This window comes from Xyrauchen texanus, chromosome 20 (genome assembly GCF_025860055.1).
Source record: "Xyrauchen texanus isolate HMW12.3.18 chromosome 20, RBS_HiC_50CHRs, whole genome shotgun sequence".
In the NCBI taxonomy this organism is placed as follows: Eukaryota; Metazoa; Chordata; class Actinopteri; order Cypriniformes; family Catostomidae; genus Xyrauchen; species Xyrauchen texanus.
Window position 1 is genome coordinate 31,760,333 of NC_068295.1, and position 17,271 is coordinate 31,777,603.

General features: G+C 45.1%; 1 protein-coding gene across 2 annotated transcripts in view; it reads right to left on the bottom strand.

Moving 5' to 3' along the window:
* Positions 1-463: 463 nt before the first annotated feature.
* The window catches only part of LOC127660773 (calcium-activated potassium channel subunit alpha-1-like), a 292,795-nt gene continuing 275,987 nt past the window's right edge, over positions 464-17,271 (bottom strand). For both annotated transcript variants that reach the window (XM_052151187.1, XM_052151188.1), the window contains 5 exons: positions 16,219-16,413; positions 15,505-15,623; positions 13,633-13,857; positions 5,017-5,045; positions 464-2,471 (listed from right to left, as the gene is read on the bottom strand). In XM_052151187.1, the coding sequence (XP_052007147.1) occupies positions 2,320-2,471; positions 5,017-5,045; positions 13,633-13,857; positions 15,505-15,623; positions 16,219-16,413 (720 nt within the window). In that variant the 3' untranslated portion in view covers positions 464-2,319. The remainder of the gene's footprint in view (positions 2,472-5,016; positions 5,046-13,632; positions 13,858-15,504; positions 15,624-16,218; positions 16,414-17,271) is intronic.

Here is a 17,271-nt window from a genome sequence, read left to right on the forward strand (position 1 = left end):
TTTTTTAGGCTAGCAAGTATGTTATTGACAATCCAATCCTACATACATTTTACTCACATTATAATTATTATTCATTTATTAAGAAATCTACTTGCTACAAAGTGTAACACTAATGTAATCACAATTCAAAGCCTAATTGTCCAGTAGACAAACAATAAAGCTGAGATCATTTTACTTCAGAAAATCAAAATTTACTAGAATGGGCAAAATGTATACAATTTATTTTGACACTATGCATTTTTATTATTTTTCTCAGTGAATGGAGCTGTTCTAATGTCTTTTTATCTTCTTTCATCTACATGGCTCATTGAGAACATCTTAAGTTCTTTTCATTGCATGAATTGAAACGCATTTTGAGAGACCTTTACAGGGACCTAATTTAGGTCAAACATCAATATTAGTATTATCTCTACACTCCTAACAGAAAAAGACACCCCCCACCACCCTCCTCCTCCTCCTCATGCACATCTCTTGAGTTTGTGTCTGAGGATCAACATCGCTTTTACTCGGAATTACATAAATGTGTCATCAGTCATTCAATGTTTGGTTTAATCTCTGTTTGCTTATGAAAATGAAAGCACATGCTGTTTTAGTAGTATAGCTACAGAGGTCCTTCAAAGCATCTAGTGTAACTATCAAAGAGCACTCCAAATGGAAAGCTGAAATTGTACCTTTTTGACTCGGATCAGAGATTTTTTACTTGTCCTGTTTGATGTTTGATGACATATTCTGTTGTTGGGGACAAAACTGCACCAGAAACCAAGCCGGTATGCACTATAGCTCTTAAGATATAAGATACATTTAGAAATAAAGTTCTTTGATATGTATAAAAATAAGTACAAAATGAATATGCTCATGGATAAAAAATAAGTATGTACTTATGTATAAATCTGACAGAGCGCTTGAAGCAAAGTTTAAAGTTCTTCTGTGAAGCATTTGTATTAGTATATGTTCTAATTAACAAAGGTATAACATACTGTAAATGTGTAGCCTTGATATCAAGTTTCATCACTCACAACTTTTTTTTTGGCTGATAATTGTAACTAATGATTGAGCTTATGCATGTCTTTGTCAACAACAGAGTTTAAGGCATCATGGTTGGTCACAGAGAACATCCAAGCACTTTTCTGCCCCTGTGCCAACCCTGTGTCAGGCAGTGGCTACACCCAAAGTAGGAACCATTGATGCCCACTTTCGCAATATGTGGCAATTAATTTATTTTATTTAATTTTTCATGCCAGCTTAATTTGAAGTACAGGAAGGTTTTAGCATAAAAAGCTCAATCATTATTAAAATATCAGCAGGTGATTTTAATCATCATTCAGTCGTGTTAATAGCTGAACCGCAGATGCAAACGAGTGATTCTGAGCCTCTTCCAAACAAATAGACTATAAGCCTTGATCACAGACAGTTTCTCAAACACTTGCCACACCGGCAGTCATGGATAATGGAAAGACAAAAAAAGTAGTGCATATCCTCAGTGTATTGCCAATTTCAAAGAGCTACATTGGGGACAACCTTTTGCATTAAATGAAAAGTACAGCAAACACATTTCCATATGCTCTATATATTTGTGTCTGAACAGTCTATATGGATGGAAATGAGCATCCGTTTGCAGAGCCATACGTTCAGGTTACTTCAGACAACACATCAGGCAGGAGTACAGTCAAAGCATACCCTGTCACGCAAACACTTGTAACACGTTCCCCTGAACAAAGCCATTCCTTTAACAGCCCTACTGTAGCCCCAGCTCACCCAACTCAGAGGACAAACGAAATAAAACTTTTACTCTTCCCTAGTCATGAGCAACGCTCAAGTTATTATGTGGTAACTTGTAGTGCAAAACAGAAACGGAAAAGGATATGCGACTCAATTAGTGAGGCTGATGTGAAGCTTCTGGAGAGTATCTTTAGGAAGTGTTTGGATGAAGCGAATGAAGGTGTGACCCTCATCCTCCATAATATACACCCTCTGCATTGAGTCAGGTCACGGCAGAGGTGAGATATTGCAAAGAATCACAGGAAGTACCTTTTTTTTTTCTTTTTTGTTTGTTTGCCTGTTAACATAATTTTAAAAAGTGCTAGCGGCTGTACAATCCTTACTTGATTGTCATTATGTACATCACTATGTATACATTTACAAAAGTATGGAAGTAACGTTAAAGGTATACACATAGGAGGTCCCTCTTCTCTGATCACTTCGAACCCTTGAGTTATACAAGAACAATGTGTCGGCGTCGTCAACATTTCTCTATTACAGCTCATTTTTCACAGCATGATGACCCAACTCCCTCCATGATGGTAAGGCTGGGGAATTCGTTCAGCATTCATCTTCGACTTCTCGGATTGGTGGAATCAGACTGCTTGTGGATTTGTACTGATTGACTTGGTTGGCCATGTGAGTGCTCATGGGCTTGATATGAATGTTCCTTGGATATGTATTTTCTGCTTCATCTGTAAACCATCTCTTTTCTGTGAGACAGCCAGACAGGAGAGAAGCAGAAGACATGAAATGCATTAATACAAATCCTTTCCAGAGTTAAGAATACTGTAGATCTCTCTTTGAATAAAATAATCCCACGCTCGCTTTATACATAAATTGCAATTCACATCTAAAAAGACAAAGGGTGAAACACACACATCGTAGGACCTATATATTATTGATTTTATGAGGCAGCAAAATGTACAGTATGTAAAAGCCAGCCTGATCTCATAAAAAGGTTATGTGACTAACACATTTTTTTCAAAATTATGGTTCATTGCATGTATCACAGCAGTTCCCAGGTGAAATGTCCTCTGTGTGGTGCTAAAAGCAAGGTAAGTTTTCTCCCAACAGATGAGGTTTTGAAGGTTAATGCAACTGTGGTGCCTCTAAGACACTTTCGACTCACTCGCTGGCTTGTGCTTTTCAGGATTCATACCCCAGTCATTTCCATCGCAAGTGCAATGCTGCACAATTTTATCGAACTTGAACAAGCTTGTAAATGTAGTTATGTAATGCAAACTTTACAGTGTATTGCCTAACAAGTCATGTGCTTTTGTAAAAGTAAGTGTTTATGAACTGACAATCTGCAGTTTTACTGGTCATTTATGTGAAAGAGAATTAAAGTCATTGTTTAGCGACTCTTGTGTTCAATTCAACAGGAAACTGACGCGATGTTTATAAGGAATCATGTAAAAAATTATTTTGCAAAAATGTAGGTATAGTAACGTATTTCTATGAAACCAGGTTGGTAAAAGCACCTACAGTACACCCTTCAAACAAGGGTATATTCTAGCCTAAAGGAATGACTGTATCATGCTGTGTGTCTGACTTAATTTTAACAGGATCAGGGCTTAAAAGTGCATTGGAATCAGGTGTTTTATTCCGAAATACATCCCATGAGTATTAAGAGCGAAAGAGACAAAGGACTTAAGCCACATGTAGGGCCAAGCATCGGTCCTCATCACATTCACATTCTCCTAGGCGATGTCATTTTCCAGCACTCCAAAATTTCCAACTATTCCTCCAACTTGAAATGTGCTGCACACCTTGGAGTGTCAGGCTGTGACGAGCCGTGGGGGGAGAGTGTCACAGTGCAGTCGTTTGATGTAAGTGGAGCTGTGCCTGAGGTGGTGCAAGGAGTCAGCCACCTCGCTCCATTCCCCTGAGTTTACTACTGATGCTGGCACTCACATCGCCCCGAGACATCCTCTGGCTCCACAAGGGTTAAAAGAGGCAATTTCAGCAACACACATCACATGTCTCTCTCTTATACGGATATTTGAGGGGATATACAACAAAGAGCAGAATGCTCATCAAGCTTTTCGACTGTACAAGTAGGGAACTTTTAATGGACTATCTACTTTTTAGGATTAATAAAGTCACAAGAATCTCTGTGACACAGTGAGTTTACCTCTGTAGAGAGCTTTACAAGGCGTGATGTGAAGTGGTAAACGCAATATGATAAATTCAGGGATATTTAATGAGTTAGATTTATTAATATTAATTAGTGATAGACCGATATATCGACCAGACAGATTATCAGATGATATTTTGTGATTTTGCAGTGATCTGAATAGGTTGAAGGTCAAAGGTCAGTGTTGGGAAAGATTCTTTGAAACTGTAGCTTCCTAAGCTACAAGCTACTCATAACTTAAACTACAGTCTAGTTACTATTTTAAAAAGCTACACTACAAGCTACTAACTACTTTGAATCTATTTCAGGAAGAAATGTTTTGATGAAAAAAAATAAATAATCATAAAATATATTTAAATAGTTTAGTCCATATATATTACTACTATAAATGGCATTTAAAAAACACATATCGGTCAAACACTATTATTAATAATAATACAAATTCTTCTGTTTAAGCAGTTTTCAGTGTCATACTTGCAACTGCAACGTGGTGCATCAACATAGATGTCTAAATGATGTGCAGTCACAGGTGTACAGCTTTGTATGTGACTCATCTAATCAGATGTTAGAGGCAAAACTATCAATTTTAAAGTGTATTTTTTTGGGACAATAAAGCTGGAAATGATTGTGTACATTGCTTAACTTACATGAATCAGTCTAAATACTGTTTTTGGGGTAAATAAATCTTGATATTCTGTATATTTCCATCAATATATAGGAACAATGTCCAGACACACTGACCTCTCACACAATACAGTTTGTCTTAGAGAAAGAAATCAAGAAAATATAATGAGAGATAAATGAACAGGAGGAACTCAAACAAGTCGAGGGGACTTCTGAGAGAGAGAGATCACTGAAGCCTATCACATGAACGGAAGTAGAGAGAGAGGATGACAGTCAACCACATGCAATGCTGGGATGATTCTTAGCATGACAAGAGTTAGGCAGTAGCAGCAGCCATTTGCTTTCAGTTAGAAATCAAAGGTGAAAAGTAGGAATTAATTCCTTTGAAAGTAAAATCAAAATCCCCTCTCATAACAGTGCTCCACAAGGACAAAGTTATGATTAAAAGATCCCACAACAGGTGCTGTATCATGCAGAATTATTAACTTGCATACCTGGGCCCATTCTATTCATCCTTGTTGCACTTCAGAAAAAAAAGTGGTCTATGTAAGTTTTACAGTGTTTAAGGCAAGTAACAAACAGAATAACTGACATAATATGATATCCCTACACTTTTAGTCTGTTTTTAGTCTACAACTCATATACATATTTATGTTAGACATTACTAATAGATTTTCTTATTTACAAAAATACTTTGAACAAACTATTAATAATACTTTTATAATTCAATATTTAGTTAATCCGATTTGAAATAATACAAGGGTTTGGAGATAATTTAACTGTATGTATTTAAGTGCAGTAAAATATGCACAATTTTTAAAGACATTCTGAAAGCACAATTATTCCATATCTTAACAAATATAACCTACTTTTTTCTCACAGAAGGGGAAATGTCTTAAACTCTAAAAGGTTTCTGGATTTTACCTTTAAGGCATGCATGGTAACATGCACTGATATCAATGAAGGGTTTTACAACCCCCAAAATACCTTGCAGCACATTCATTTTGGTGAGAGTTAATGTCTCTAGATAAAACAACTTCATAAAGACAGTATATGTAAAGAATTCATAAAGATGTACATTTTAATTATCCACTCACTAATTTGTTTGTTTCTACAAAGAATGATTGTTCAATAAAATATATGCCTTAAAGGAATATTCCGGTTTCAATACAAGTTTAGCTCAATAACGTTTGGTTACGTATGTAACCTCCGTTCCCCGAGGGAGGGAACGACACGTTGTGTCGGAGAAGCGACACTAGGGGTCTCTCTTGAGCGCCGATATTCACCTCTGACCTATTGAAAAGGGCCAATGGGAGTTGGCAGTCAGTATTTGCATACCCCGCCCCCGCATATGGGTATTTAAGCGGGGCAAATACGGAAGTTTAGTCAGGATTTTTCTTAGGAGCCGGAAAGGCGGAGGAAAGACACAACGTGTCGTTCCCTCCCTCGGGGAACGGAGGTTACATACGTAACCAAACATTCCCCTTCTGTCGCTCTCTCCACGTTGTGTCGGAGAAGCGACACTAGGGGACCCATTCCAATCTTGCCATGCGCTGAACCGTGTACGTGAACCGCCGATACAGAGGTGGGCAGGGATTTCATCCAGTGCCGCGCATCGTCTGTACCTGGCTGCACGTACCCTTCCCCAATGCCACATAAGAACATCGGAATCCTTCTAGTTACCCTGAGAGGGGAACAAGGCGATGTTTGCCAACATGGGAATGGGCCAGCCTGGCTGGGCCTCTTTTCTCTCTATGTTTCTCGCATAGAGCAATCACGGCCGGGGCCCTTACACGCATATAGGGAAGGGGGTCTTACCCAGACCCTGCGGAGACCACACCTGCCCTTTTTCTTGGGGAGGAAAAGTGGTAGACATGTCACACGGCCGTCTTAGGGCTCGTGTGGAAAGTATGGTGCGGTGGTAGATCCAGCCTCCAAAGGGGGGAGTTGCTACAGCACGGCGACCGGGGCAGCTGTAACTGCCTAAGGGAGACACGGGGGTCCGCTCGTAAGGGGACAGAACCGTGGAATTTACACACGGGGGAGTCCGAGCAGGAGGCCTTACCTGTGGAGGACCTATACCAGTACAGGGTAGCCATCAGGGTACCCGCAGTGGCCTGGGTCGGCGAGTTCCTCCGCTGAACCGCGGACCCGGAGGGCTGGGGAGGAATCGACCAGGGTCCCGACTCGGAGTGGGGCGCCCTGGGAAGAAGGCGCACTACTTTACCTTGACGTCAGGAAAAGGGCGCTGAGCATAGCGATTCACCCGGCCGGTCGGTCTACGTGTTACCGAGTTCTACGGGCTCGGACCTGACAAAACACGAGACGCAACCGACTCGACGCGGAGGTTGTAAAACCTCGCGAAGGTGTTGGGTGTTGCCCAACCCGCGGCTCTACAGATGTCTGCTAGGGAGGTGCCCTTGGCCAGTGCCCACGAGGACGCAACACCCCTTGTTGAGTGAGCTTGGACCCGCAAGGGTAGGGGCACGGCCTGGGTGTGATAAGCCAGTGTGATGGCGTCGACAACCCAGTGGGCGAGCCTCTGTTTGGAGACGGCATTCCCTTAGACAAAGAGCTGCTCAGAGCGTCTGGTGCTCTGTGTGCGGTCCAGGTAAATGCGCAGGGTGCGCACTGGACATAGCAACGAAAGGGCTGGGTCTGCCTCCTCCCGGGGCAGCACTTGCAGGTTTCACTACCTGATCTCGGAAGGGTGTGGTAGGAACCTTGGGCACATAGCCCGGTCGTGGTCTTAGGATCACAGACGTATCTGCCGGACTGAACTCCAGGCAAGTGTCGCTGACAGAGAACGCTTGCAGGTCCCCGACCCTCTTTATAGAGGTGAGCGCGATCAGCAGGGCCGTCTTAAGAAAGAGGGCCCTGAGTCCAATTGATTCAAGCGGCTCGAAGGGAGGTCTCTGGAGTCCTGCCAAGACTACCGAGAGATCCCAGGAGGGAACTAGGCCTGGCCTGGAGGGATTCAACCTCCGGGCACCTCTCAGGAACCTGAGGATCAAGTCGTGCTTACCCAAAGACTTGCCGTCTACAGGATCGTGGTGGGCGGCAATGGCGGCAACATACACCTTGAGGGTGGACAGGGACAGCCTCCTGTCCAGCCTCTCCTGTAGGAACAGGAGCACTGACTTGATCGCGCATCTCTGCGGGTCTTCAGTTCGGGAAGAACACCAATCTGCGAACAAGCGCCACTTTAGGGCGTAAAGGTGCCTGGTAGAGGGGGCTCTGGCTTGGTTGATTGTATTCACAACAGTCGCCGGTAAGCCGGCTAGCTCTTCCGAATCCCGTCCAGGGACCAGACGTGGAGGTTCCAGAGGTCTGTGCGCGGGTGCCAGAGCGTGCCCCGTCCCTGAGAGAGGAGGTCCTTTCTCAGGGGAATTCGCCAGGGAGGAGCTGTCGCGAGAAGTCTGAGTTCCGAGAACCAAGTCCGAGTGGGCCAGTAGGGGGCCACTAACGTGACTTGCTCCTCATCCTCCCTGACCTTGCACAGCACTGGTGCAAGAAGTCTCACTGGGGGAAATGCGTACTTGCGCAGCCCCGAGGGCCAGCTGTGTGCCAGCGCGTCTGTCCCGAGGGGAGCCTCTGTTAGGGCGTACCAGAGTGGGCAGTGGGAGGTTTCCTGGGAGGCAAACAGGTCTACCTGGGCCTTGCCAAACCGTTCCCAAATCAGCTGGACCGACTGGGGGTGAAGCCTCCACTCCCCGCCGGGCAGGCGTTGTCGTGATAGCGCGTCCGCTAAGACGTTGAGCTTGCCGGGGATGTGAGTGGCACGCAGTGACTTGAGTCGCTGCTGGCTCCATAGGAGGAGACGGCGGGCGAGTTGTGACATGTGGCGGGGGCGTACGCTGCCATGGCGATTTATGTACGCCACCACCGTGGTGCTGTCCGATCTCACGAGGACATGTTTGTCCCGAACTAACGGGAGGAACTTCCTGAGAGCAAGAAGGACGGTCAGCATCTCCAAACAATTGATGTGCCAAAGCAGCGGGGCCCCTTTCCAATGGCCCGCTGCTGCGTGCCCGCTGCACACGGCACCCCACCCGGACCGGGAGGCGTCGGTTGTGACCAGAACGCGTCGGGACACCTGCTGCAGGGGCACTCCTGCCCATAAAAAGCAGAGGTCTGTCCAGGGTCGGAGTGTTTTGAGGCAGGCGGGGGTGATCCTTACCCGATGCGTGCCATGGTGCACTGCTTGTCTCGGGACTCGAGTCTGGAGCCAGTGCTGGAGTGGTCTCATATGCATCAACCCCAGCGGCGTGACTGCCGCGGAGGACGCCATATGCCCCAGGAGCCTCTGGAAAGGTTTTAGAGGGACCACCATGCCTGGCTTGAAGGAAGCAAGGCAGTCCAGCACCGACTGAGCACGCTCGCTCATGAGACGTGCTGTCATTGAGACTGAGTCTAACTCCAACCCGAAAAAAGAGACGCTCTGAACCGGAGTGAGCTTGCTCTTTTCCCAGTTGACCTGAAGCCCCAAGCGGCTGAGGTGCCGGAGCACCTGGTCTCTGTGAGTGCATAGTAACTCTCGAGAGTGTGCTAGGATGAGCCAGTCGTCAAGGTAGTTGAGAATGTGGATGCCGGCTACTCGTAGCAGGGCAAGGGCCGCCTCTGCGACCTTCGTGAAGACGCGAGGGGACAGAGACAGGCCGAAGGGGAGGACTTTGTACTGAAACGCCTGGCCGTCGAACGCGAACTGTAAGAAGGGTCGGTGTTGTGGCAGAATTGAGACGTTTCTCAATCTCAGGTAGAACTGGCATGCTCGCCGTGTACTGCGGAAAAGCAGACGCCCCTGAAGGGGGGCAGGAGCCGGGCAAACTGAATTGCGTAACCGAGTCGAATGGTCCGGTGCAGCCAGCGTGATGCGTTGGGAAGCGAAAGCCACGCTTCCCAGCTCTGCGCTAGGGGCACCAAAGGGACGAGTATTTTAGACGTACCCGGCGGGGCCTCGTAGCGGGGCGAAACAGGTAGTGCAGCGTCGGGCGGCTCCGTTGCGGCCTGAGGCTGAGGTGCTGAGAATAGACTCAAAGCACTTACCTTGCTCCGCGCACCCGGCAGGGGGGCGGGTTCGTGACTGAGGAGGAGGTCTGATGCTAGCGTCCTCTGGACTCGTCTGAACCGGCCGGCCGGGGGACAGTCGTGGGCAGGCGGAAGGCGGGATCGCCGCGTCCGGTGTACAGGGACTGTCGTTATCTGAAAGCAGATTGCCGTGAGAACGGCATTTGCGGGCCAGGTGACCCAGAGGCAAAGGAAATAGCTCTTATTGAGAATGTGGGTACCACAGCCCCCGTCAGGGGGTGTGGCAAATGAAAAAAAAAGGATTCTCCTCCCGGCCCTCCACCGGGGAACGGAGCGGTCTTACCACCTCCGGAGCTAACGTCTTCGGCTCTGGGTCGGCTGGCTCAGGAACGCTTGGGAGCCTTCCGGGTCCTAGAGGGGGTTCGTGAGACAGAGGGCGTGCGCCGACTGCGGGGTGCTCGACGCTGGGGCTGAGAGCTGGGCCCGGGTTGAGGCGGAGCAGGAGCTGGTTTCTTTGCAGGGGGATGCCCTTGGCGGGCAGACGTCTGCTTCTTCACTGCAGAGAACTGTTGGGCGAAGTCCTCGACGGTGTCGCCGAAAAGGCCAATCTGAGTGACAGGTGCATCCAGGAGGCAATTCTTGTCTGCCTCACGCATCTCGACCAGATTGAGCCAAAGATGGCGTTCCTGGACCACTAGGGTGGTCATCACCTGTCCGAGTGCCTGCGCTGTGGCCTTCGTCGCTCTCAGGGCGAGGTTGGTCGCTGAGCGCAGTTCCTGCAGCACATCAGGATCAGGTCCACCCCCGTGCATGTTTCTGAGTGCTTTGGCCTGGTGGACTTGCAGGAGGGCCATCGCATGCAGGGCAGAGGCAGTGCGTCCAGCCGCACTGTAGGCTTTCGCGTTGAGCGAGGATGTTGTCCTACAGGGCTTGGATGGGAGTACGGGGCGGCCACGCCAGGAGGTAGGGCTACCGGGGCATAGATGGTACGCAACTGCCCTATCGACCTGGGGAATCGCCCCGTATCCGTGGCGCTCTCCGCCGTCGAGGGTGGTGAGAGTGGAGCGGTTGGCACCTAGACGGGCGGAGAGCGGGGCTCTCCACGTAGACGTCAGCTCGTCATGCACCTCCGGGAAAAACGGGACCGGGGGGATGCGAGGCCGCAAACGGCGCGCTGCCCCCAGGAACCAGTCATCCAACCGTGAAGGCTGTGGGGAGGATGGAGGGTTCCAATCCAACCCCACGCTCACGGCGGCCCAGGAAAGCATGTCAGACATCTGAGCGTCGGCCTCAGCCTGGGCCTGCTGCCCGAAGGCGGCAGTCCAGGGGAGTCCTCGGCATCAGACATCACACTCTCCGATACAGCGGCGAGCTCATCTGCTTCGGGAGGATAGACAGCCGGGCCATGAGGCGAGCCGCTATCACCGCGAGCGTGGACGGGGACCAGCGAGCGTGTCGGGGAATGGGAGGTTCGCGGGGGGGCTACCCGGCGAAACTGCACCCGCTGCCGCCCCCAAATCGCCCCCAGTGCTAACCGCATCGTCCTCAATCCCGTGGGAAGAAGGAGCAATGCGGGGTGCAGCTGGAGTGGCTTGCTTTCTGTTGAAAGCAAGCCGCGACCGCAACGTGGTCATGGTAATGTTATCGCAGTGAGAACATGAACCATCCACAAATGCCACCTCGGTGTGATCGCGGCCCAAACACACGAGACAGCGCCTGTGGCCGTCTGAAGCGGAGAGCACTCTACCGCATCCAGGAACAACACAGGGGCGGAAGGGCATCTTGAAAAAGACGCATCCTGAAAAGGACGATCAACGCCGCTGTGTTTTGCTCTTTTAGAGAAATTACTCTTTTAATAGGAATTTGGTCTTTTAATACAAAGTGTGTGTGTGTGTGTCTGCGCGGTCGAAGCGCTCAGGGGCAACAATGCACACCGTGCAAAGTAGGAGCAAGCCGCTGTTGTGCGCCGTCAAATCCAACAGCAAGCAGATCGTCAGAGATACAGGAACATTCAGGGTGTGTATTCTCGCAGCAGACTGCAAACAGACCATCGGCTCTGAAGAAATTTTCTGACTAAACTTCTGTATTTGCCCCGCATAAATACCCGTATGCGGGGGAGGGGTATGCAAATACTGACTGCCAACTCCCATTGGCCCTTTTCAATAGGTCAGAGGTGAATATCGGCGCTCAAGAGAGACCCCTAGTGTCGCTTCTCCGACACAACGTGGAGAGAGCGACAGAAGGGGAAACAGCATTTGTGGCACAAAAAATTATTTTGACTCATCTCTCCTTTTCTTTAAAAAAAGCAAACATTTGGGTTACAGCAAGGCACTTACAATGGAAGTGAATGGGGGCCAATTTTTGGAAGATTAAAAGACAGAAATATGAAGCTTATAATTTTATAAAAGCACTTTTTTCATCATTTTTACAGTCATTTTAGGGTTTCTTGTCATTATATCGTCATGGCTGTAAGTTGTAAAATTGTATATAACTCCACACAGAAATAGTACGTGATTTTATCACACTTAAATCACGTTAACATGCATGTTGTTTAAGTCTTGTGGATATACTATTGAAACAAGAATTTTAATGTTTAAGGATTGGCCCCATTCACTTCCATTGTAAGTGCCTCACTGAAACCCAGATTTGTGCTTTTTCTAAAGAAAAGGAAGGGCCAGTCCAAATAAATTTTGTGGTAATCAATAATATGACACAAATGCTGTCGATAGAGCTTAAATTGTATTGAATGCAGAATATACCTTTTATGGGTTCCTGCACCTGCAATGCATTAAAGGATGGTGGGAAACTGCTTATGCTATGATAACATCTTTAAACCCCACCTGCAAAATGTTAAAAGCAAAAAAATTCACTGGAGCACAACTGAAAATAAGCCACTAACACAAACTAAAAACATAATGATGCAATTTGCAGTTTTCAAACACAAACTAATAACAACGACTGGACAAAGAGGAAGGCAATGAATGAATTGGTGCTCTGTTTCCTGACTCGTGGTCATGTCTAAAGACAGATGAACCTATGCCATGATCAAAGAAACACAATCATGCACCTCTATCTGGAGCCATATAAAACTTGACAAAAAATATAAACTAAACCGTTTGTTTTAGAAGACTGCACTGGGACTGAATTTTCTGTTCCACTCCCACAAGTTTCATGGTACATCATATCCGCACAAATATGACTTTGTGACCATTCCCTCGCAACTTCGCACCCACTCCCACTCAATGTATGCTTATGTTTTCCGAGGTATAAACTAAGTTGCTCATTATTCTCAATAATGTCTAAAAAAAAATGACAAGTGGCCTGTAGGGCTTCTTTTTAGGCTGTATTTTTTTTATTTAACAATCATAAAATAAATCTTGAATCTTGTTCACTGAGGAAGATTTCAGTACTGACCATCTCTGCCCCAAAAATCTGGCCAAAAATGCTAAACGCTATTTCAGCTGGAGTGAGGACTTCTGTGAACACTTTTGAGTAATGATTTAAGAATCAGATTCATGGAATCAATCAATTTGAATGAATGAATTTACTGAAATGTGTCAAATTTCCAAACACTAAGGGGAACTGAGAACTTGTTGTACTGTTTACTGTATATGATTTGCTTTATTAAAAATAATAACTATGCTCAGTCTGCCCACTCTAACGGCAATGCAGAAATTTAGTCCCATGCCACATCAAGTCTAATCAGGTCCTGTGGGAATCCCGTGCAAGTGCAGACCTCAAGTTTGTACATAAAATCTAACTTTGTAGCTCTACTGTAGTTGTAGTAAAATGCAGCAACAATTTGCAGACTGATGCTGGTATGGTCCCGGGTTAAGGTGCACTTGGAATGAGGCAATGATCTAATGGTTATAGAGCTCAGTGTGTGTGGTCAAGGCAATCGCCACATGCACAGAACAATGGAGAACAAACTCACAAACAGAACGAGGAACACTGGTAAATACACACACACAGCATCCATTTCTGTACGAGGTGTGCTAAAACCACAGAAGTTAACAAACTCACACATACATGCACGCACACACTCACTCTGCTGGGCTTAAAAAGATAAACGAAGGCCTTACTTCTGTTTGTCACGGGCTTCTCGCGCTTTGCTGCTGCGGTTCTGACGGTTCGTGGCGGGGATGGAGTGAACTGAAGAGCTCTTCTTGCTGGATGAATGGGAGGAATGGGAAGAGTGGGACAGGCTCGCTCGGGACTTGCCCGCGTTGTGGTCAAACTGCATCAGACAGAAGATCAGGTCTGTGGGCACTAGCTCAAACTCGTACGGTGGGTTTGTGATGACATATCTGTGCACATGGAAAAATGTTCAAGAAATATGTTCAATGATCATGTAGGATGAACTAGCAAAGCTAAGCTAAAGAAGCACAATTTATGATACCACTGTTGTCAGATTTTACTGCTGGTTTTAAATGTGTTCTTTGATTGTCTGTTTGAGATTTTGGTCTTTCCCCATTCTAGTACAAAGTTTTATGCCACTTGTTTACATAAAAATAGCGAGAAATGATATTATTTACTGATAGAAGAATAGAAGCCTTTATTTTGGTCACATATTATACATAATTGTTTTGCATATATAGAGTGAAATTCTTTTTTTTTCACATATCCCAGCTAAGCTGATGTCAGAGGGCAGGGTTAGCCACGATACAGCACCCCTGGAGCAGATAGGGTCAAGGGCCTTGCTCAAGGGCCCAACAGTGGCATCTTGGCAGTGCTGGGGATTGAACCCATGACCTACTGGCCTTAACCGCTGAGCCACCACTGCCCCAGCAGTGATAACAACCACGGCGCCTTTTCCATAGCAAAGAGTGTAATAGTCAATTAGCGTGTTTCGACAGTAAGTCACCATTTGAGGGTACCATACAAATTAACGGTGAGAGCCATAAAATTACACCTTCCTGACACAAAATTGTCCATGACTTCTCTTATAAAACAGCAAGTTTATCCATTTAAACTCCACTCAGTTAATTCCAAAAGGATTGTTTAGTGTAAAACATGTTGAAGATTGGCAGACAGGTGATCAATTCATTAAGAGATGAGCTGATTCCTCACAAAAGCAGTTTATTAAGCACACTGAAGAATTTCCTCCATGGTATCCATAAAAAAAAAAATGTCCTCATCTCCTCGCAGTGTACCGCCAATAAAATTTCAATGAGACCGCTATGTTATGCTATTTTATGCTAAGCTTGTAGGCTCCCCTATGTAGAAGTGTTCTGAAATAGCTGCCCAGCCTGCCCTGGAGTGTTCCAAAGATGACCGCCAAGTGGACTGACTTGAAAGGAATTTCAAGCTATTTTACTTTTATAATAATACTTAAGACATTGGAGAAACATGTTTATAGCTGAAGTGTGTTATTTCTGAGACACTAGCACACAGGTCATCTTTAATTCCCACACACTATATACTCTGTTCAAACACCAAGTGTCCTGCCTCACTGTCAACACAGGCAGCATCCAAACAAAAATGGAACCTTTTAAATAACAAATCTAAAACACTCTACATGGGGAGCAACTCTGTTAGTGATCACGCAGCTGTGCGGAATGCAAACTGTGATCTTCAATACTCAAAAGGGACTTGACTTGAGTTGAGTCTGATAATGTGACATTTGCATGTGGCTAAGCTAACAACATAATACTCTAATAAACACAAAAAATACAAAGCACACAAATATTGGGTAAAACAGTAATTACTATATATAATCCTTAAATCATATGGACAAAACAATGTATTTTACAAGGCTATATTTAGCTGCCTACTAGAACAGATTTTAAGTCAGTATTCTCCATTTTAAGCCTATAAATGCTAATTGAGCTTGAATAATGTAGGTCTCATTTTCTTATCTCAGTACTTGAGTGGAGCAGGACTATAGGTCTATGACAGTAAAATAATAAACGTAAAAACCAATTAACATTAAAGAGGTTTAATGGACAGCTCACCTTTTCATGCACTGGCTTGTTGTCCCTAAATGTGCATCTCGTAATCTATAGATTCCAAAGCACAGCATGTTGTATGTTTTTAATGCTTTACAAAATAAGTCCCCATAGCAACCGCCATCCTGAAAAAGTCAAAGAACAAGAATAGCACATTAAAGATTATTTCTATTAATAAGATTTGAAACAAGGGTGTGTGTGTGTGTGTGTGGGGGTGTCATTTATTCACCCTTATGTTGTTCCAAACCTGTATGACTATCTTTCTTCCATCGAACACAAAAGAGGATGTTAGGCAGTATGGTAGTCTCAGTCACCATACACTTTCATTACATACTTTTTTTCTAAACAATAAAAGTGAATGTTAACTTAGTCTACCATTCTGCTTAACATTTACTTTTGTCATACAATAAAGCCAACAAAAACGTACGAGCAGGAGCCATCTGCCACAGAAACAATCTCTTCATTTTTCAAATCCATTTACACCTACGACATTACGAGCCAACTCAAAGAATGTGTGGTACTCTTACACATATACAAAAATGCAATAAAAGATTTAGGAGCAGCCTTATTTTTCCTCCAACATTCTCCAGCAAAGACTTTCTCTTTGCACGTTCAGCTTGTTCACTTTGCATTAGTAGGCAGGGGAGGCATCGGACAGAGAAACGAGCACTGTTGGGGAAAGTGACAAAAAGTGTCAGCTCTTCTTAACTGTCCACTTACCCCCAAGTCTGCGAAGGGCCCATCGTACAGGGCCAATTGGGCGACCCGACACCTGTCCCTGTTAGCCAGCGTCTGTGGCGTGCTGTAGCCACCTCTCAATGCATTCTCCTCAGCCAACAGGGCCTCCAGCTCCGGAGTGGCGCCTCCCGTGACCAGCGTCCGGATCAGGGTGAGTATATTATCATTGAAGTATGTCTGCCAAGATAAGGGAAAGGATCCGGATGTGAGCACAATTAGAGTCACAACTTAAGACAGAGAGGATTTTGGAGATGTCCCGAGAATATTTATCTAGACCCTGATCTGTCTCTTCTCATTTCACTCCCCGGGAAGGGAAGAGACACGGGAATACAACTACGCCAGCTGTTGATGTTGTCTCCTCCCCACGTACATCCATTTTGGTATCACCAGCCATGCTTAACAGGGGAGCATTTTGCACATGAATACATTTTCATTATCATTATTGTAATTAATTGTTAATAGATCTCATAACAGAATAAGTGGGAGGCCCGTGTACTATGGGGTTCGAAAGTCTGAGACCACTTGTTAAAATGTTTCTAATTTATATTAATTAAATGTAATGTGTTTTTTAATTATATATTATATTACCAGCATATCAATTTGTTTGAAAAGTAGAATAAAAAATAAAAAAACTGATTTTCCTAGTATTTTGTATGTATCATGTTTTTTTTGTTTGTTTTTGCTTTTTGCTTTTTTAAAGACAGCATCTACTTGAAATGGTATGGACTCCACATGTTTGGCAACACCTGATGATCCATTTTATCCAGTATGATTTGAGAATATTCCAAAGAGCATCTTGTGTGTTTCAGTGGAAGCAAGGCAATCTTTTATTTAAGTAGTTCACATGGTCAGATTTGTTTACATTTGTTTTGAACTAGAATTTTCAATTTTTATTCTTATCTATGTTAGATCATCTTTTATTGAAATTTGTCAACTTTCAATCTCAAACTTTTAGACCCCACTGTATGTAGGATATCATCGGGACACCTTGACTATCAAATGTTTGTCAATGCTTTCAAAACCAGCACAGAGATG